Raw genomic sequence first — 21639 nt, 5'->3', positions numbered from 1 at the left:
TTCGGTGGAGTGCGAAGTCCAGAGGTGGGGTTTGTGCGAGTAACCCCTTCCTGCGCAATTCTGCAAAAGAACGAGATAGTGCCTGTAAATAGTCCCTTACAAAGACATCTCCCCCTTGCAGGGAAGGATAGCCCTCCACCTTGTTCCAATATGGAAGGCCAAACAACATTTCATAAGGGGATACTCCTATATCTTTTCGAGGAGCCGTGCGGATTCTTAGTAGGGCCAGGGGTAGACACTTGGTCCAGGGTAGCTTGGTTTCCATCATTAGTTTTGTCAATTGCGTCTTCAAAGTACTGTTCATCCTCTCAACTCTTCCTGAGCTCTGAGGGTGCCAGGGGGTGTGCAGCTTCCACTGGATTCCTAAGGCGTCACAGATTAGCTGGTGTGTTTTTGAGGCAAAGTGTGTTCCCCTATCTGAATCAATAGACCCCATTATTCCATATCTTGGGACTATATTTTCTAATAGGATCCGTGCCACTGTAGGGGCGTCCGCTTTAGTGGTTGGGAATGCTTCCACCCACCGAGTGAAGTGATCCACAATTACTAACAGGTACTTCCATCTCTGAACTTATGGTAGTTCCGTAAAGTCTATTTGGATCCGATGGGACGGTCAGTCGGCTAGTGTTTGTCCCCCCTTATGGGTGGCACGCATCATTTTCTTGTTTACCTTTTGGCAGGTGTAACAGCCCCACACCTCCTGTTGAGCTAGTGTGAATATCCCTTTACAAACATAGTCCCTTAGGATAGTGTTGCACATAGCTTGCACTCCCCAATGGCTTTGTTGGTGTAGTTGTTGCAGTATATGACGAGTTACTTCCTTATTCAGTACTTGCCGTCCGTCGGGGGTCTTCCACTCGCCTTCTGATGTTTGTCGGGCTCCCCTATTGATTCCCCGTATAAGAACTGTGCCGGGTTACAACTATTGTTCCTTTCAAAGCTTACATCATCCCCGACCATCAGAATGGTTTCGTATTTCAGTATGCGAGAGTCCGTCAACCACCGCTGAGCTTTTTGGGCTAAGAGGGTGCTAACGGAGTGCTGGGTATACACCGTCATTCTTCCCCCAAAGGTTAATTTCCGTGCTTCTTCTACTAGTACGGCTGCTGCCGCTACGGCTTGTATGCACGTCGGCCATCCCCGGGATACCGGGTCTAACATTTTTGATAAAAAGGCCACAGGTTGCCGCTTTCCTCCTTTTTCTTGGGTTAGTACTCCTAACGCAGTTCCTTCATTGTTTGTTGCATACAGCTGAAAGGGCTTTTCCAGTGCTGGCAGTGTTAATACCGGGGCCCGAATTAGTTGCCCTTTTATTTTCCTGAACTTCTGTTCTTCTTCTTCGGTCCAGCTGATTATTCCCCGGTCTTCCTTTGCCAATTTGTCGTACATAAACTTCACCAGGGAGGTATAATTCTCTATCCAAATCCGGCAATAGCCCACTAAGCCCAGAAATTGTCTTATTTCCTTCTTTGTCCTGGGAAGCGGTATTTTAGTTATTCCCGCTATTCTTTCTGGGGTTATTTGGCGGTGCCCTTTACTGACTCTGTGTCCGAGATATGTTATTTCCTTCTCGACAAATTGCAGTTTCTTCTTGGACACCCGCAATCCTTTTTCTCCTAGGTAATTCAGGAGTCTTATAGTATCGTCTCGCACTACCTCCTCTGCTGGTCCCGATAGTAGTAGGTCATCGACATACTGTAATAGTTGGTTCTTTTCGGTACAATGGAATCCAGCCAATACTTGCTCCAGTACCTGTTCGAATAGGTTTTGGGGACTCCGTGAACCCTTGGGGCAAGACGGTCCACCGGAGTTGCTTCTTCCGCCCAGTGAAGGGATTTTCCCATTCAAATGCGAACATATCTCGGCTACCTTCCTCCAACGGGCAACTCCAAAAGGCATCTTTTAGATCTATCACACTGAACCATTCATGTTCAGGAGGTATTTTGCTCATTAATGTATAGGGGTTAGGCACTACCGGGTATCGTGTTTGGACTACCGCATTTAAGCCTCTCAGATCTTGAACCATTCGATACGTGCCGTCGGGCTTTTGGACCGGTAGGATGGGGGTATTAAAGGGTGACATACATTCTTCCAGGAGTCCATCTGATACTAATGTCTCAATTACAGGTTGTAATCCCCTCCTCCCTTCCATGGCAATGGGATATTGCCGTCTTCTGTCTTCTGCTTGTTTGTCCCACTGTGGGTCGTTTACTGGAAATTTCTGGTCCCCCGGTAACTCATTCGGCTGTTCCCTTCCCCAAATTGATATTGCAGCTTGTCGTATCATTTGCCTCTCTTGTGCAGAAAATAGCGTTCCCATAATCGCATGCATTTCTTCCCAAGTGTAAACATTAGGTCCTAAGAATTGATCCAACTGTTCTGCCAGTCCCATTGGATCTTCTAATAAAGTTTTCATATCTTTCTTAAATCCTCGTACTTCGGTACTTGTCAGAGGGACGTTTACAAATCCTGTTCCTCCCCGTTCTCCTCCCATTGGAACCTCTCGAAGGGGACACAGCTGTACCTCTTCCTTTTTTAATTCGTCTTTCTTTTTCTTATCTGCTCCTGTCACACTCCTTGTTTCGATCCTTGCTTTTGCTTTTTCCCTAACATCCCTCTCTTCCCTCTTCGGGTCTATTTCTTCTGTTTTTTCACTTTCTTCACGTCCTCCCTCTGCTCCCGCAAGGGGCGCAGAAGGCTGGACATAGGGAGGGGGTAAATGATCGAGTGGGTCCCACTTCCGCTCCCCTTTAATGCCCAACTTAAAACTCTTTGTTGTTACTCCTGGCCAGGGAGCCCAACAAAAAGCATAAGCAATTTCTTCCGGTTTTACATTTGGTTTTGAATTAACGTAAATGTTTAAGGCTTGTCGTACCCAATCCTCCTCAGACCCAAGCCGCGGCCACCAGACCGCAGGTTTTTCTATCGGCTGTTTCGACCAAATTAAACAGTACTGTATCATTTTTTTCTTTTGTTTCCCTTTTAGTCTTCCACATCCCCAATTCTCAAACATTCTACCGAGGGGGCTATCAGGAGGAACCCCCGGGTATGGTCCCGGTCTCTCCGTTTCCTCTTTCTTTTTAGAGCCACCCCCTCCCATCTTATTCCGCTCTTACTTAATCAGGAGGACCCCCGGGTAGCGATCCCGGTCTTCTCCGTCCTTACTTATTCCCGCACCTTTCTACTATAATAGTAGGCACTTACCCGGTGCGTCCTGGGGACTTCCAGTACCAGGTACTGTCCCCTTCTCCCCGTTTACCGCTCTGCGCTGTCCGGATATCACTCGCTCAAGCCGCGTTGGAGCGACGAGCAAGGAGTCAGGGACCGCCAAACTCGGCGGGGTGCACCGTCTCCGATGTCCTTCCTCGTGTCCACCGCGGCCGGAGTGTGGATCCCGGACGAGCCCCCACGTTGTCAGAAACACACTGAGTCTCAGCAATTTGCAGAACGGTAAACTTTATTTTTCGAGTCTGCAGAGTCGGACCCAACCAGCTCCTGCTAGATTGAGTGCCGAATTACACTTTGCACAGTTTTTTATACCCTACTTGTTTACGATTTTGTGAGTTGCACCCATGTGAGGTGCAGACATTCTTCCTTAATCTCATTACAAAATTACAAATGTGACTACCCTTTGGCCCACTTATCAGCCTCAGCGCATTAACACCGTTATTGTTCAACCGTTAAGCATGTCTTCCCGTTACCTGTATCGCTTCTTTAATCAGCAAGCTATTGTTTCATCCTGATTTTGCAAATTGGTTTATACGTTGCCCTGCAAGTTGCTTTGCACGTTCTTTCTGTGTCAGCACATTCTAAATGGACTCCTTAAGAATCATTTCTCTCAATAGGTGAGGGGGAAGATGGGTGGGGGAAAGAAATAAGATGGTAGGAGGTGATAGGTGGAAGAGGGACCACCTACACTCGGAGGATGGAGCGAGTGTGGAACAAGCTGCCAGTGGAAGTGGTGAATCTCTGTTCAGTTGCAACATTTAAGAAAGGTTTGGATAAGTACGCGGATGGAGGGAGGTTCAGGTGCAAGCCAATGCAACTAGGCAGAGTAGAATGTTCAGCACGGACGAGATGGACCGAAGGGCCTATTCCTGTGCTGTAGCATTCTGTGACTCTATTCCTGGCACCTGTAGAATTTATCTGCAATGGGGAGAGTAAACGGAGAGAAGAGGGACCTGAATTGATTGCACACGCATGTTTTAATCTAATTCCAGTTTGCGCGTGAGGATTGATCCATTCCCTTTAGCTTTGGTTCACCAATCCCTTATCAAGATTCCACTATACTGGCCCTATGTTGTCCATTTCAAGTAAAAATGTTCTCATCTTTCAAAAGATATGACTGACTTATGTACATTTTAATGCCTTCCAGTGACAAGATTCTTAAAAGCTTTGGTTGAAATTGGCGTTTGGAAAATTTGATATTCTTTTGCCCTTTCAGTGAAGGCACTTTGTTTTTATTAGCATTTGACTGAGGCTTTACACACCAGGGTTATGCTAAGGGCAGCACAGCTTTCCACTGTTCACGTACAAACTTGTGGTTTCGTTCGTCTTTCTAGTCCGTTAACAAGGCAATGGAGAAGGACCACGATGAGTACAATATTGGTGTCCTCGACATCTACGGCTTTGAGATTTTCCAGGTATGACTTGAGGTTGCAAACTACAAATTGCTTCTGTGCTATTTTTTTCATGTTTCATTCATGAAAATGTTAAGTGTCAACTACAAAATTTGAATGTCACTTACAATATTTAAATGTCAACTAAAATATTTAAAACAGACCCACTGCAAATTTTTGACCCTAATAAGAGTGAGTCAATGGAGTGGGATGTGTGAAGTAACTATGTCTATTAGATTTTTATAAGTGATCTCTCTTTCAGACTTCAATAAGACCATAAGATATCACAGCAGAACTGGGACATCTGGCCCATTGAGTCTGCTCTGCCATTTCACCAAGGATGATCCAGTTCCCTCTCAGCCCCAACCTCCTGCCTTGCCCACGTTACCCTTCATGCCCTGACCAATCGAAATTCTATCAACCTTTGCCTTGTATTTACCCAGTGAACTGGCCTCCACAGCCACCTGTGTACAAATTCCTCCTCACCTCTGTTCGAAGTGGATGTCCCTCTATTCCGTGGCTGTGTCCTCTGGTCTTAGACAGCCCCACTGTAGAAAGCTTTCTCTGCACATCCACTCTATCGAGGCCTTTCAGCATTCTATAGGTTTCAATGAGCTCCCGACTCTTTTTTTCCTGAATTCCAGTGAGTATAGGCCCAGAGCCATCAAAAGCTCCTCGTATGATAAACCTTTCAATCCCAGAATTATTTTTGTGAACCTCCTTTGAACCCTCTCTGAAGCAAATCCTTTCCAAGATGAGGGGCCCAAAACTACTCGCAGTACTCCAAGTGAGACCTCACCAGTGCTTTATAAAGTCTCAATATTACATCCTTGCTTTTAGTCCTCTCAAGATGAATCCTAACATTGTATTTGCCTTCCTCACCACCAACTCAAGCAGCAAATTAACCTTTAGGGAATCCTGCATGAGGACCCACCAGTCCCTTTGCACCTCAGATTTTTGAATTTTCTCTCCATCCATCTGCCAGTTCTTTGCCTATTCTCCTAATCTGTCTAAGTCCTTCTGTAACCTTTCTGCTTTCTCAAAACTACCTGCCCCTCTACCTATCTCTGTATCACCCACAAACATGGCCACATCATCCAGATCATTGACATATAACCTCCCAACAGGCCACTGTGGAACACCAGCGGTCAGCGGCAGCCAACCAGAAAAGGATCCCTTTATTTCCACTCTTTGCCTCCTGCCATGCAGCACATTATTGAAAGACAGTGACCGGCTTCAATAAAAAAGGAAACTGTCTTCTCTTGACATTCAGTGGCATTGCTATCACAGAGATCAACATATTTGGGATTGCTATTGGCAGGGAATAACAGGGCCACCACACAAATACTAGCTATAAAGGTACATGGGTTGGAAAACTTGCCTCTGATTCAGCACTTGGCTGGATGCGTACAGTCATGTAGCACGTAGCATCCAGAACGAAGAAACCAAATGTCCACTGACCACCTCCTTAAAAATTCCTCCCCTCCACCGGGGTAACCTAGAGCTGAGGCTGAGATGTGGAACCCTGGAAGTACGTTCAGCACAAGGAAGAGAAAAAGAAGCTCATTCCCACCTCTGTGGCCATTTAGGAGATGGAAACAAATGGTGGCTTTTCCAGCAACAGCCTCATCCTGTAAACAAATAAACAAATGGAAATTAGCAAATGACAACTATCGTCTTTCTACTACACCTGCCCCTACACCTCCTTCCTCACCTCCATTAAGGGCCCCAAACAGTCCTTCCAGGAGAGATAGCACTTCACCTGTGAATATGGTAGGTTGTCTATTGTATCTGGTGCCTCCAATGCAGGCTCCTCTACATTGGAGAGACACGAAGTAAATTGGAGGACCACTTCGTCGAGCGTCTGCCACAAGCGGGACTTCCGGTGACCGAACATTTTAATTCCCATTCCTGTTCTGACGTGTCATTCCCTGGCCTCCTCTTGTCCAAGTTGAGGCCAATCTCAGGTGGAGAAGCAGTACCTCATATTCCGTCTGGGTAACCTCCAACCTGATGGCAAGAGTATCAATTTCTCCTTATGGTAAAAATGTTTCCTCCACCCTTCCTCTTTTCCCCACTCTGGCCTTCTGTCTCGTCTTACCTGCCTATTACTTCCCTCTGATGCCCCTCCTCCTTCCCTTTCTCTTATGGTCAGCTCTCCTCTTCTATCCGATTCCCTCTTCTCCAGCCCTTTACCTTCTCACCAATCTGGCTTCACCTATCACCTTAGAGCTACCCTCCTTCCCTCCCCCCTTTTATTCTGGCATTTTCCCTCTTCCTTTTCAGTCCTGATGAAGGGTCTCAGCCCTGGAATGTCACCTGTTTACTCTTTTCAAAGATGCTTCCTGACCTGTTGAGTTCCTCCAGCATTTTGTGTGTGTTGCTTTGGATTTCCAGCATCTGCAGACTCCCTCATGTTCTCATTAGCCTTGCATTTGATATAAACTGTTCAAAATGCTTTAAAACTTCACTAAGATAGCAGAGAAATGTCAGGCAAGTGTGGGTTTTGTTCCACCACTGATACTAAATAAAATGTTATGTATCACCACTGTCTGTGCTCTCAAGATCTTCTATTTATTTGTAGAAAAATGGCTTTGAGCAATTCTGTATCAACTTTGTGAATGAAAAACTCCAGCAGATATTTATTGAGCTCACACTGAAAGCCGAGCAGGTACGTGAAACTGTTCGAATTTACTGAGGATGTCGAAGGGGATAGAACCATTCTTTCCAATGTGTTAATAACATCGGGTTTCCATGTAGTTTAGTCATACTTCCTGAAACATTCCCAGAGTTATGAGCAGTACATTTTTTTAATAGCATGAGCACAAAGCTAAGCATGGAGATATTTTGTTTTGCACTTTGTACTGTCCTATTCAGGAAGGTTACATGCTCCTATTCAGCATTGTTACTAATATAATTCTTTTACGATTTTCACCTTTTCTGTCCATTTTGCTTTGCTTTGGAATTTGATTGAAATCTGAGACTGGAAGTGTGAAGTTTGATTTCTTTATTTGGGTCGCCGGAACCAGGGCTTTGTATTTAATCCGGCTTGAGCCACTTGCTTTCCGTAAGTCTCAATTACCTAAACAACAATTATTTGCAACTTCAAAGAATTTCAAGATAATTGAACATTGGCTTCAAATTAATTCCTCTCCTTTTTTAAAGAGAATTGGAGCCAACCTTGCATACAAGAGAGGATATCAGTATGAATTTACATCTTTGCCCCTGTCCACTGACCACCCCACCACCCCACTGGAAACTTTAAACTGAACTGACCCTGGGCAGAGGACAGATAGAGCAGCCAAAATCAAACCTTGATTCCGAATGTTGGGTTCTGTTCATTTCGGTTATGTACGCATTTATTTGGAATGCATACATTCCCTGTTACGCGCATGTGCGCGGGGGGGGGGACATGGATTGTGGGTAAGAAATTGGCTATTAACTATTAACATTAACTATGTTGACTGGTATCTTTGAAATGTGATCTGTCACGTCTTATAGATGGTAAACTTGCATCCATCAACATAAGAAGATCTTAGACTTTCAAATCTGCAGCGCTTTTCACGAATGTTAACAAAGCACCATTGATTCTGACTTTTAAAAAAACAAGAGCAAACTATTGTTACAGGTATCAAATGTAAACTTCCTAGTCAAAACACTCTTCACCTTCCTTACCTCCAAGCATATAATTGAGACGTGCTCAATCTGACACCCTACCACAATTAAACAGAGAAGCCTGGAAACCGGTCATATCTTTTATACATTGTGTGATTCCACTTCAATGAAAAATTAAATGTGATGGAAAACTGAGAACATTTTCTTTCCTCTGCATCTCATGCAGTGATGCACAGGATCCCAAAAATGCAATACGCAACAAAATACCAGTACAGGAGTTTGTAAAAGCAGGTCTGCTCATGGAGTTTGCTGCAGGGCCTCTTAATGTACCTGGCTCTATCCCATGGAAAACCACTCCCAACTAGGCCTTTCCCAATAATCTTTTCACCCTCCCACTCCACAACCAGCCCAAATGACCATCTTCCTTTCTCCCTCTGATCTCCAGTATCCTCACTTCTTAATTTCTCTTTCTCTCTCTCTCTCTCACACACACACACACACACACACACTCACACTCACACTCACACACACACTCACACTCACACTCACACTCACACTCACACACACAGTTTGCTCTTGGGAAAGGGCTTGCACCTTTTTAACCCATGCACTGTAGCTAACTGGTCGTTGTGTTGTTTGCCCCTTTAGGAGGAATATGTTCAAGAGGGAATTAAATGGACGCCAATTGACTATTTCAATAACAAAATAGTCTGTGATCTCATAGAGAACAAAGTTGTAAGTATCAGAGCTGATTTCTTCACGTACTAAGAATGACGTACAAAATATTTAATCATTTCCCTGCTTCATTGCTCGTCAGCAAAAATCACAGTATTGTAGGTATATTTTTGTAATATTTCCAGTTTAGTTTATATCTAGGGTAAACAGGTTATTGGAACTTAGGAATGATGTTACTGACGCAGGTAAGATTTTTACGGGTCTAAACAGAGGATGCTTCCTTTTATTGGAGAGTTTCTGAACCAGGATTCTGAAGAAATTGGTACAGGAGCCTGAAGACTCAAAGTTTTAGGAACAGCTTCTTCCCCTCTGCCATCAGATTTTCGAACAGACAGTGGACAGTACCTCACTATTGTTTTCTCTTTTTGCATTATTTATTTCATTTAATTTATTTTAAATATATTTCTATTGTAATTTACAGTTTTTTAATGTGTATTCCAATGTACTGATGCTACAAAACAACAAATTTCACAACAGATGCCAGTGATATTAAACCTGAGAGGGCCAGCAACTTTAAATTCCTCAGCATTATCATTTCAGAGGATCTGCCATCTGTACCATTACAAAGAAAGCATAGCTACCCCTCTACTTTCTTAGAGCTTTGTGAAGGTTCAGAGGGCCAGTTCTATAGATGTGCGGTGGAGAGTATACTGACTGGTTGCTCGCAGCCTGGTATGGAAATGCCGATGCCCTTGAACGGAAAAGCCCACAAAAATCAGTAGATGCAGCTCAGTCCATCATTAATAACATTCAGCAAGTGGATGAAGCCCTCCCTGCTATCATGCACGCCTACATGAAATGCTGTTGCAGGAAAGCAGTTTCCATCATCACTATCCAGGCCATGCCCTCTTCTCACTGCTGCATACAGAAGTCTCGGGACCCCCGCCACCAAGTTCAGGAACGGTTATTACCCTCAACCATCATCCTGAACCAGAGGGGAAAACTCACTCTATAACTGAACTGTGCCCACATCTTTGTGGACTCAATTTCAAGGACTCTTCATCACATGTTCTTAATATTTATTGCTTATTAATTATTATTATTTGAATTTGTTGTGCACTTTAGATTGTAAAAATTTTACTTTGAACTTTGATTCTGACTCGGCCACCTACAGAATAAGGGCATCCAGTTAAGACTGTGATGAGGGAGAATTTCTTCTCTCAGAGGGCTGAGCCAATGAGATGTGAAATCCAGCAATAGCGTGTGAAATATGCAGAGCATTTGGAAATGTAGGAAGGTAAAACAATCTGCTGTAAATCAGTGTTCCAGTTCAGGATCCTTTATTTCACGGATCCTTGCTAACTTGCTGCAGACTTGTAATGGATAACGAGGTGGTCAATTGCAAATTAGAGCATCATTTTCTGTCAATGAGGTGGAAAGGAGTGTCACATGCTTTAGTGACATCATCAACTAAGCCAGTGATGTCAGCTGAGCCGAGTTGAATCACACTGGAAACTTCCAGTCCTATTTCATGTTAATCAGGAAGTGGTTTCAGTTGTGTTAGCATCTGCAAAAAAAAAGCTTTTATTTATAATTTGCATATAAAACTGGTTGCTTGTTGGACTAATTTCTCAGCTGTGAAATTTTGCCAGTTCACTGATTTCCTTTGATTGTGGTGAGACCGACAATGACCCACCCTGTCAGAGGATCGCTTAATCACGATGGGAGCTTTGGGAATTCCATGCATTTGGAGTTCATTGCAAGAGTATGATGTTGCTGTCACTTTGACAGTGTAATGTCAACAAGCATTAGACAGCAGAATTTGTCTCTTTAGTTTTAAACTGTGCTTCTATGTGTGAGTTGTGTACCAAAAGAGCTTAATACATCCAATCTTCCCAAAATTACAGAGACTTCAGACTGTTGGCTCCCACCCCTCCTTTGTAGTTTCATTAACCAACGTCTGTAATACCTTACCCAATCAAAGATTATTGTCGTATGCACAGATGCAATAAAAAACCTTGCTTGCTGCCACATCACAGGTACACAGCATCATATAGGTACATTTCCGAATAAAACATAAATTATACACATAATTAGAACAAAGAGAAACAAAGTTAATTTCAGTACAAATGGATGAAAGCGCTCACGTAGCTGGTTTTGGACTTGCTGCTGTCCATTTGAAGGGAAGATCACAAGGCCTGTGATTTCTGAATGCCTCTGCCTTAAGGTTTACACATTTGCCTTTCTCTTATGTTCGCCTACTCCAAGGAGCTTTGAAAATGACCACGAAGGTGTTTTGAGATCTGCAAAGCCAATTTCACCCATGATCCTGCTGTTTTCCTAACATTCTACTTCCAAAATCTTGCCATGTTTTGCCTTGTGTTGATCAGGGTTTCCAATCTGCTGCCTTCTTTATAAACCTTTCATCTTGGGAATCATATCTTCCTTAGAGAGAGAAAGAAAGTTGTCAACACCTTTTCTTCTGTAGTATGTCCTATCTCATTAAGGTACTGGACAATTCTATCCCCATAAGAAAATCCAATTTTATTATGTGGATTGAAATAAATATTTCAAAGCATGGATTTTTATCTATCTTTGGTATTTGTGCAGGGACTGTTTTCCATCAGTAAAATATTCACTAAAGGTTGTACAGTTTCCTTCCTGGTTTGGGATCCACAAGAATTCCTCAGTGATCAGACAGCTTGGTGAAATCACAGTTGCTGGATGTCAGAGAATCTGCCTCACAAGCCTCATGATAAGCATCATTAGTAGGGAGAAATCTGTGCCACAGAGAGATCCCTGCATCTGATGGGCAGTTTCCTTCACAATGGACAGCAATGTATCAAAAGAAATATAGACATGTACATATTTCTTTTGATCAAAGATTATAGGATTGTAAAATATATTACTAAAGGTAGTGAAAAGCTGATAGATTAATTTTTAAAACTAGTAAGTCTGGGCGACTTCCTGTAAACATTTCCAGAACAGTTTCGTGAAAAAATTCAGCTCATTTCCATGTTGTGAGCTATCAACTCTGTGCAGTAAGTTTTCTTTGCAAAGTTAATGCAAGGAATTTACTCACCACTACAGCTTATCGTGATTTGTCTTGGACTGACTGTAGCAATCTGCTTTGCTTCACAGAACCCACCTGGCATTTTAAGCATCCTGGATGATGTCTGCGCAACAATGCATGCAACGGGAGAAGGAGCAGACCAGACGTTGCTCCAGAAATTGCAGATGCAAATCGGAACCCATGAGCACTTCAACAGCTGGAACCAGGGCTTCATCATTCATCACTATGCAGGCAAGGTAACCAAGCAAAATGAAGGGGGGAAAGTTCACATTGGAATGTGTTCCCTGCAAGTTTCTGTGTGTGACTGTGATCAGAGTTAGTAACGCTGCCCTGTGATTGGAATCAGGTGCTGACCAGCTCAGAGGAGGTCCAGGCTGGCCACCACAACATCTAGAACCGAAGCTGAGAGTGACAACAGGTTTGGGTTTTAGTGTCATAGAGCAATACAGCACAGATACAGGTCCTTCAGCCCAACCAGACCGTGCTGACCGCAGTGTCCACACAGCTAGCCTGGATTTCCTGCATTTGGCCCATATCCTGCCTCTCCATATACCTATCCAAATGGTTAGGTTGAGTTGTTCTCCGATCTTGGCAACTCACTTGTGAGCGAGTTGTTGCTACTGGGCAAAAATTTGCATAGCACAAGAGTGTTGCTTACACTGGTCATTACAAAGTAGAGAGAACATTGATGAAGAGCACCAGCCAAACCTGGTGTGGCCCCTCTCATTGTATATCAGTTTGGCATTGAGCTCCATTCCAAATTTGTTTTCCCGAGGAAATTCCCAGTCTGAAGCGACAAGGGGAGTGGAGCCCAGTTGGCTTACATGCACATGATCTCCTGATGAGGGACCCCACTTCATTCGTTTCCCAGGATCCTAAATCCATGGAATTCTCTACCTGTCGTGGTTTTCACTCCACACCAGACTTGCAAACTCCAAGTCTATTATTACCTGCTTAAACCCTTTTCAACCTCACTGCTAATCTTCACTGAATCTCCAGTCTCCTTCCTGCTTGTGAATTAGAAAGCAAAATGTAACTAAGACAATGTCTGTTAACAAGTTATTTGGTGGTGGTGTTAAGATTAGATTTCCCTCTGGTCACTCCTATCTGGTATGTTGCTTTTGTTTTAATAGAATGACCAGTCCTGTGTTTGACTAATTAATTTGTTGACAATATATACTGCAGACATTACATACCAGGAAAAGGTTAAAAGTTGTTGAGGAAACATCGTATGACTTACAAAGCACTAAGACTTGCCGGAAGAATGCCAGGACATTTGTGCAATCAGTATTACAATTAGACCAAAAGTGTTAACCCAAGTTTTGGGAAACGCTCTCAACTTGGATTAGAAAAGCTAGGAACTGCCGCTGTCAGCAGTTAATCTGTTACCACAAAGCATTTCTCATTAATTTTTTTGCAATGTTAGTAAGCCTAAGATCATATGGACAGGCTTCCTGTCCCAGTCTGTCTCTGGGCTTGGCTCCAATTGGAATCCAATGGTGAAGCCAGTTCTCCATAGGCTCCCCCGTATTACCTTGTAAAACCTGTGTCTCCGATGCGACCCCCTTTACCGTAATAAACAAAACTCAACCTAAAAGACAAGAATGGTAAGAGTTTTTCTCTTATTTTAGCTTAAATTATCTCATTACTTTAACTTTTTAATTGTGTATTTTCTGATATTATTTTATCATTGAAAATTTTATAGTCATTTGAGCTCAAGAGTGCTACGGTAGTATAGTGGTTAGCACTACAGTTTATAGTACCGGCAACTGGGGTTCAATTCCCATCGCTGCTTGTAAGGAGTTTGTATGTTCTGTCCGTGACCACGAGGGTTTCCTCCGGGTGCTCCCGTTTCCTCCCACAGTCCAAAGATGTACCGGTTGGTAGGTTGACTGCTCATTGTAAATTGTCCTCTGCTTAGACTAGGACTAAATTGGGAGATTGTTGGTAGTGTGTCTCAAACTGCCAAAAGAGCCTATCCACACTAGATGTCAATAAATAATAGAAACAAATAAACTTTCTACAGCATTGATAGCTTTATAGTTGAACCACCAAAATAAGCTTTCAGTGTCAGCACAAATAATTTCAGCCTTTGTCATATTGCTTAACATCTTACCCTTTTCACTCTCCGTTCACCAACAACCATCTGTGATTGTCTGACTAAGATGACTCAAGTGATTAGTGCCCCTGTGGGAATCTGGTTTGGAGCGCTGGCTCCAAATGTGAATGGACCCTTTTCCTCCTCTTGTTGAAGCTGAACATTCAAGGAGAGTTGGGAAAGCACTCAGCCTTTGATGGCAATTGCTGCGAGAGTACAAGGCCGCCAGCCGCACTCACTGGACCCAGGAGGACAGTGCAAGCCCTCTCAACATTTCACCCCTTTCCATTGCAACAACCTAATGAGAAAGGGTGATCTTTCTGGAAGTAACAGGGTGTATGTGTCTTCAAATCTGTAGTTCTCATACAATCATAGAGACATAAAAGTACTAAATAGGCCCTTCAGCCCATTGAGTCCCTGTCAGCTATCAACCACCCTTTTTTATTAATCATATTTAATTGTTTCTTATTGCCCCACATTTTCATTAACATCCCCCCCCCCACAGATTCTATCACACACTAGACATTAGGGTAGTGGTTCCCAACCAGGGGTCCATGGACCCCTCTGTTAATGGTAGGGCTCCATGATGGGGGAAAAAGATTGGAAACTCCTGCATTAGGGACCATTTACTGTGGCCAATTATTAACAGGAACCTGCATGTCTTTGGATTGTGGGAGAAAACTGGAGGACCCTAAGGAAATCCCCCCTCCCCCGGACTATCAGGGAGGCATGCAGACTCCACACTGAAGGACTTGAGGTCAAGATTGCACCCAGGCCTCTGGCGTTGTGAAGCTGCAGCCTGGCCAGCTGCACCACTGCACCATCAGATTTGCATTTGCTGCATCAAATTCTGTTTGATGCATTATATTTACTCAGAAGAAATATGAGATGGTTTACTTTTGAATACAGCTGTAAATAATGGGAAATATTTGTTTATCTGTTAGCTTCATTCTTCTAGCGGGTCAGGCTGAGGAAACAGATGTCTGGTTTATTCTGAAGATCAGAATAAGTTTCTCTAGCGTTAACTGCTGTGACTGTTCATGGAACTGTTTTAAAAATAATTCTTGTTAGACATGTGAATGGGAAAGTAGTGTTCAGGCCATTCAATTTTCCCTTCCCGTCCAGGTGTCCTACAACGTGGAGGGATTCTGTGAGCGGAATCGAGACGTTCTTTTCACCGACCTCATCGAACTCATGCAGGGCAGTGAGCTGTAAGTGGAAGAGTGGCTGGTTTTGTGTGAGCATGCTGTGTTTTGAGCTGAGTGCAAGGATTTGCTTTGCTTGCATGCTAATTTGATCTGTTGCTGCTTCACAGCCCCTTCATTCGTGCACTTTTTCCTGAAAGTCTGCAAGCGGAAAAGAAAGGTCGCCCCACCACAGCTGGCAGCAAAATCAAGGTATTTTCAGCCTTCTCTTCGATGGGCCCTTGGGTTGAGGATAACTTGCTAAGATAAGCCCAGTCTGGCTCTTGTAGACTCTGGCAGAGCTTTCTCTACTTCCAGCGTTGTGGACCAAAGGTTCCCAAGAGCTGTAGAAATGTTGCACACTTTCAGGGAAGCTTTGAGATCACGCTGGGATCGTTTGCTTGCTCCAGTCAGTAACATGGTGCTGCAGAGGAGCTCAGAATAGAGCCAGGTATTGGAGGTGTGAACGATATGACTGAGACTCCTGTAGCTGGAGACTTTGGTGTGGGGAAAGGTGCTGAGCTTGTATCCTGCCAGTGGAGTTTAATTTGGAGCCAGCGTTGATGGTATCTCGGTGGGCTGCAGTCAGTCCATGTTGATGGTATCTCGGTGGGCTGCAGTCAGTCAACGTTGATGGTATCTCGGTGGGCTGCAGTCAGTCCATGTTGATGGTATCTCGGTGGGCTGCCGTCAGTCAACGTTGATGGTATCTCGGTGGGCTGCAGTCAGTCCATGTTGATGATATCTCGGTGAGCTGCTGTCAGTCAACGTTGATGGTATCTCGGTGAGCTGCGGTCAGTCCATGTTGATAGTATCTCGGTGGGCTGCAGTCAGTCCATGTTGATGGTATCTCAGTGGGCTGCGGTCAGTCAATGTTGATGGTATCTCGGTGGGCTGCAGTCAGTCAATGTTGATGGTATCTCGGTGGGCTGCAGTCAGTCCATGTTGATGGTATCTCGGTGGGCTGCAGTCAGTCAACGTTGATGGTATCTCGGTGGGCTGCAGTCAGTCAACGTTGATGGTATCTCGGTGGGCTGCAGTCAGTCCATGTTGATGGTATCTCGGTGGGCAGCAGTCAGTCAATGTTGATGGTATCTCGGTGGGCTGCAGTCAGTCCATGTTGATGATATCTCGGTGGGCTGCAGTCAGTCAACGTTGATGGTATCTCGGTGGGCTGCAGTCAGTCCATGTTTTGGAAGCGATCACTGCTGCCCGTCAGTTTCCTGCCAGCATTAGGTCTTGACCTTCAACCTTTTCCTCCAGTGTCCAGAAACTGCCCTAATGCAGTGAAGACAGTGGTGAATTCCGTCAAAATTACCTGTTTTTCCAAAAGATGCTCCTAAGAGACAGGAAGTTGTCCACTTTATCTAGGGTCACATCATGGATCGTGTCTGAAGTTGGTTTTGAACAGGACTTTCATATTAGAATTGGTTCATTATTGTCACATATACCGAGGTACAGTGAAAAACTTACCTTGCATGCTGTTCATACAGATCCAATCATTACACACTGCGTTCAGGCAGTACAAGGTAAAACAGTAACAGAATGTAGCAGGAAGAGTAACAGTGAAGAGAAAGTATAGTTCAGGTAGACAATAAAATGGAAGATCATAGCATGATAGATTGTGAGGTCAAGAGCCCAGCTTACTGTACGAGGGAACAATTCAAAAGCCTTACAACAGCGAAATAGAAGCTGTCCTTGAGTCGGGTAGCACGTGTTTTCTGCCTTGATGGGAGAGGGAAGGAGACAAGTGTGAGGTGTCGCCCTGTGGGAGGACCAACCAGAGTAGGTCTTGCATAATGAGCAGTAGAACAGAGGATTCTGGGAGTCTGAAGTGACATCACAGGTAGGTAGGGTCACAACGAAAGCCTTTGGCACATTGGCCTTCTCAAATCAGTGCATTGAGCATGGGAGTTTGGATGTCATGAAGAAATTGTGTAAGTCATCGGTGATGCCTAACTTGGAGTATTATATGCAGTTTTGGTCACCTAGCTACAGGATTGAAAGAGTGCAGAGGAAATTTACAAGTATGTTGCCTGGACTTGAGGACCTGAGTTATAGGGAAAGATTGAATAGGTTCAGACTGTAGAAGATTGAGGGAAGGTAGACGAAATTGAGGGGTATAGATAAGTTAAGTATGAGCAGGCTTCTTCCACTGAAGTTGGGTGGGACTACATTCAGAGATCATGGGTTAAGAGTGAAAGGTGAAATGTTTAAAGAGAACATGAGGGAGAACGTCTTCACTCAGAGGGAGGTGAGAGTGTGGAACAAGCTGCCAGCGCAAGTGGTGAATGTGGGTTCCATTTCAACATTTCAGAGAAAGTTGGATGGGAAGGCAGTGGTCCAGGTGCAGGTAGGTTAATAGCTCAGCATGTACTAGATGGGCCGAAGGGCCATTTTCTGTGCAGTAGTGTCGTATCCACTCCATGACTAAGAGAGAATATCCAGGATTGTTGGGGGGTGTTCGATTATGCTGACTACTGAGGCAGTGAGAAGTATAGACAGGGTATATTGTGAATTTTCGGTGAAAGCTTCAATTATCAAAATGCTTCCAGGAACAAGCCATGAATGGCTTGGGGCTCGGCCTCTGAACGTACAGCTGCAGAAGTATCCTCTACAACTCACAGACTGAGCCTTGGATGGCCTTGGAGCAGAGACAACAGAGGTTGAACCATTTTCCAATTTGTCCTGTGTATTATCTCACCTCCAGCCGGAGCCTGTGTGGGGTGAGGTTCAGCTTTGTGGTCAGAAGGGTTGAGAAGATTATTGGGACCAAGAGGCAACCTTTGCTGGGGTTAGGGGTATTCCTGCTCCGTAGGCTCAGGTCACTGTTTCCAAGCAGTCAATGAGCAGACAGAAGGGGGAGGTGTGCTTTTGCAGCCAGATTTGAGGAGATAGTCCTCCATCTCTCCCAGACGTGTCCATATTGAAGGCTGTTTGAAAACAGGCTGAGAGCAGAGAAGGTGCCGAAGAGAAAGAACAGAAGGAAGAGAGAAAAGGATGTGAGGAGATACCAAGTACAGGAAATAATGAAGGGCGAGAGAGAGGGAGGTGAGTGTAGGGACAAGGGCTGACTGAGATCAAAGGTGGGAGGAGTAAGAGGAGGGTAGGGGATAGAAAGCCCGAAGTGGGTAATGGGTACGGACTGCTGAGCTTATGCAGGCCCATGTGTTTGTGAGTCCCTATGTGTGTAGGACAGCACGTGTTCTCTACCTTGCTCTGTAAAGTCTGTGTTTTAACTGATGTGTTAGCAGCCAGGCTTCAACTTCCAGACTTCCAATCAACCTTCAGGCTTCGATCTTCAATAGTGACCCTGGACTGCAGACTCGAACTCCGAGAGCATTGATGCCTCCTCCTTGCAAGGGCGTTCGATTCCGGGAACCATCGACGTGGGACAGCCTGTCATGCATGGATGCCCTTCGTCACCCATCCTCGCCGCTGGCCTTTCAGCGTAGAGTGGAGGCCTGGACTCAGATTTCCTTCCTCAGAAGTCCATGTCCCTGGCCTGCGAACCTGAAGCATGGTGCAGAGGCCTAGACATGTGGCCTAGGCCTACATTTCCATCCCATAACCACATTAGCTTTCCCTTCGTCACCCGTCCATGTCACACAGAGCGCAGAGTGGATACCTAGGCTCTGGCCTGAAAGTTCAGCAGCAGGCCGGCCTAAGCAGGAGCTGAGAACAAACGGCATTCGTGCTGCTAACACGAGTCACAGAAAACCAAGATGCAAAAGTGCGGACAGAACGTTCAATTCAACCTCAGTTGTCAGGTGAACTCTGAACGGAGACTACAATTTCTACAAATTTCCGAGAGCATTCTGACTGGATGCATCGAGGTCCAGTGCACAGGATCACAAGAGACTGCAGAGAGCTGTAGGTTCAAACTGCCCACCATCGAGAACACCTTCAAAAGGAGGAATCTTTCATTAGCAACCCTTGCCATCCAGGACACGCCCTCTTCTCATTGCTAACACCAGAGAGGAGGTCCAGGAGCCTGAAGACCCACACTCAACATTTTAGGAACAGCTTCTTCCCCCCCCCGCCATCAGATTTCTGAACGGTCCATGAACACTACCTCTCTTTTCCTCTTTTGCAGTATTTTTGTTTGTAACAGATTTTTATGTTTTTCACTGTATTGCTGACATATGATAAACTTGATTCTGATTCTGGTCATTTAAACTTTGAAACCGCTGCTTGGTTGCACCTTCATTTCTCTTGGACTCCTGACAAGTTTGTACGTTATTATTTCTGGCTGTTCCATCAGTTTTGTTTTAATCAACCGTCTGGCAGCTGACCTGTCGTGTGAGTTGGTTTACTGTACACTAACCAAGTGCCATTGCTGTGTGCTGTTGAAACAATGGGCACCCTTCGGTGCAGACAGCCAGCAGCCTTGACCTGTTTAGAGAGACACTTTCACGCTGGTCTGCCCCTTCTCTGGGTTAGAGTCGAGTGGTACTCTATAGAAACAAAGTCACTTCAAGCTGATTTCTGGATAGACAAAGTCACTTCAAGCTGATTTCTGGATAGACAAAGTCACTTCAAGCTGATTGATGGATAGACAAAGTCACTTCAAGCTGATTTCTGGATAGACAAAGTCACTTCAAGCTGATTTCTGGATAGACAAAGTCACTTCAAGCTGATTTCTGGATAGACAAAGTCACTTCAAGCTGATTGATGGATAGACAAAGTCACTTCAAGCTGATTGATGGATAGACAAAGTCACTTCAAGCTGATTGATGGGGAAGTTTCTAAGGATTTGAAGTCGGTTTGTAACTCTTGAGCAGAAAAGATTAATGTTGGCAGAGAATCAAGTGTTTCCTTTCCTGTGCACTTTAGAAAGAAACGTGATCTCTAATTAGTCGTGTAATCCTGGATTGTCTTGTTGGATTTGTTCCGAGCACTGACGTCCCTCACACATACTGTCCCTCTCTGAATCCTCAGATTATTGCCTGCGCATTACTGACCTTAGCGTTGCTTTGTCTGTTTCAGAAACAAGCCAATGACCTGGTGAGCACTTTGATGAAATGCACCCCTCACTACATCCGCTGCATCAAACCCAATGAAACCAAGAAGCCCAGAGACTGGGAGGAGAGCAGGTGAGAGCGAGCAACTCAACCGGCCATCCTAATCACTTTCCCAGTCACCTATCCCTTCTACCCTTGTTCCGCTCCATCCACTGAATTGTGTCGGGGAGCAAGTCCCCACTGATCACCCGACTTCTATGTTTCAATTTGGATAGCACAGGTTACTGCTGGAGGCTGGTGGCTTGGGGCTTCACTGACTCCCGGTTCCCACAGGCACACGAGGAGCAGTGTGGCCTTGGGTGAGGGGACACTGCGATGGTGCCCAGGTGACGGACTAGGCCTGATATCTTCCTGCAGTGTTATATACTGCCAGACAAATGTTCCTGCCCCTGCTGTACTGCACCACCAGAGGCAGCAGTGACTGGGAAAAGGTGAATTTTCTCACTGTCAGCGACAGCACCACTGGTGTGAGGGGGCAGAGTGATTCCCAACATTATCGAGAGCAGGCCTGAACAGGGCAGAGAGTCTCAAAGACCTGGGCCTCTCTGCATGGTCTGCCCCTGGGAACGGCTGGTGGTTCTATCGTCAAATAACCAGCACCAGAGTGGTTGTGTATGCACCTTTGGCCTGGTGGATCAATCCCGAGTGAGGGGCCAGGGGCTGGGGCGGGACGCCCTCACCTGACGGGCTGCAATCACGATGATCCCTTAGGCACTTGGCAAAGGCCAGTAAAAAGAAATACGGTGTAAGCGGAGCGGCCTTTGTTGGAGTGGACAATGCTGGAGTGGTCAGGCTTGGGCGAGATCAGGTGGAGGCTGTAAGTAGGTTTCTAGTAAGTATGTTTTTCTCTTTCTTTGTTAGTACATAGCTGTGTGGTGAAAATGGATCCAGGGTTAGTGGTATATTCTCTGAGTGAGAGGTAGGAGACCTCCAGTATCCCTGATAAATACACCTGCACCAAGTGCGTTGTGCTGTAACTGCTGAAAAACCGTGTTAAGGAACTGAAGCTGCAGCTCGATGACCTTCGGCTAATATGAGAGAAAGAAGAGGTGATAGAACACAGGTACAGGGAGGTACCTAGGTGAGTGTCAGGAGGGGGAAAGGGAGTAGGCAGCCAGTTCAGTGTCCCTCTGGGGCTGTTCCCCTCAATAGTAACTATACCGTTCTGGGTGCTGTTTGGGGAGGGGGGAATATGGTCTACCAAGGGGAAACTGCAGAGACCAGGACTCTGGCACTGAGTCTGGCTCTGGGCTCAGGAGGGAGAGGGAAAAGAGGCGTGCAGTAGTGATTGGAGATTCTGGAGTCAGAAGAGCAGTTGGGAGGTTCTGTGGGTGTGAAAGAGACTTCCGGA

The 21639-nt window shown here is 45.1% G+C and overlaps 1 protein-coding gene across 4 annotated transcripts in view; it reads left to right on the top strand.

Annotated features, from left to right (window-relative positions):
- myo1ea (myosin IEa) overlaps positions 1 to 21639 on the top strand; it is a 376197-nt gene that overhangs the window by 281387 nt on the left and 73171 nt on the right. For all 4 annotated transcript variants that reach the window (XM_059952573.1, XM_059952572.1, XM_059952575.1 and 1 more), the window contains 7 exons: positions 4563 to 4643; positions 7204 to 7290; positions 8883 to 8969; positions 12051 to 12218; positions 15206 to 15291; positions 15396 to 15477; positions 20254 to 20360. In XM_059952573.1, coding sequence (XP_059808556.1) covers positions 4563 to 4643; positions 7204 to 7290; positions 8883 to 8969; positions 12051 to 12218; positions 15206 to 15291; positions 15396 to 15477; positions 20254 to 20360 — 698 coding nt within the window. The remainder of the gene's footprint in view (positions 1 to 4562; positions 4644 to 7203; positions 7291 to 8882; positions 8970 to 12050; positions 12219 to 15205; positions 15292 to 15395; positions 15478 to 20253; positions 20361 to 21639) is intronic.

The sequence above is a fragment of the Hypanus sabinus genome, chromosome 28, assembly GCF_030144855.1.
Source record: "Hypanus sabinus isolate sHypSab1 chromosome 28, sHypSab1.hap1, whole genome shotgun sequence".
Lineage (NCBI taxonomy): Eukaryota > Metazoa > Chordata > Chondrichthyes > Myliobatiformes > Dasyatidae > Hypanus > Hypanus sabinus.
The sequence above is the reverse complement of the archived record's forward strand: the minus strand, read 5'-3'. Positions and strand labels throughout refer to the sequence as shown.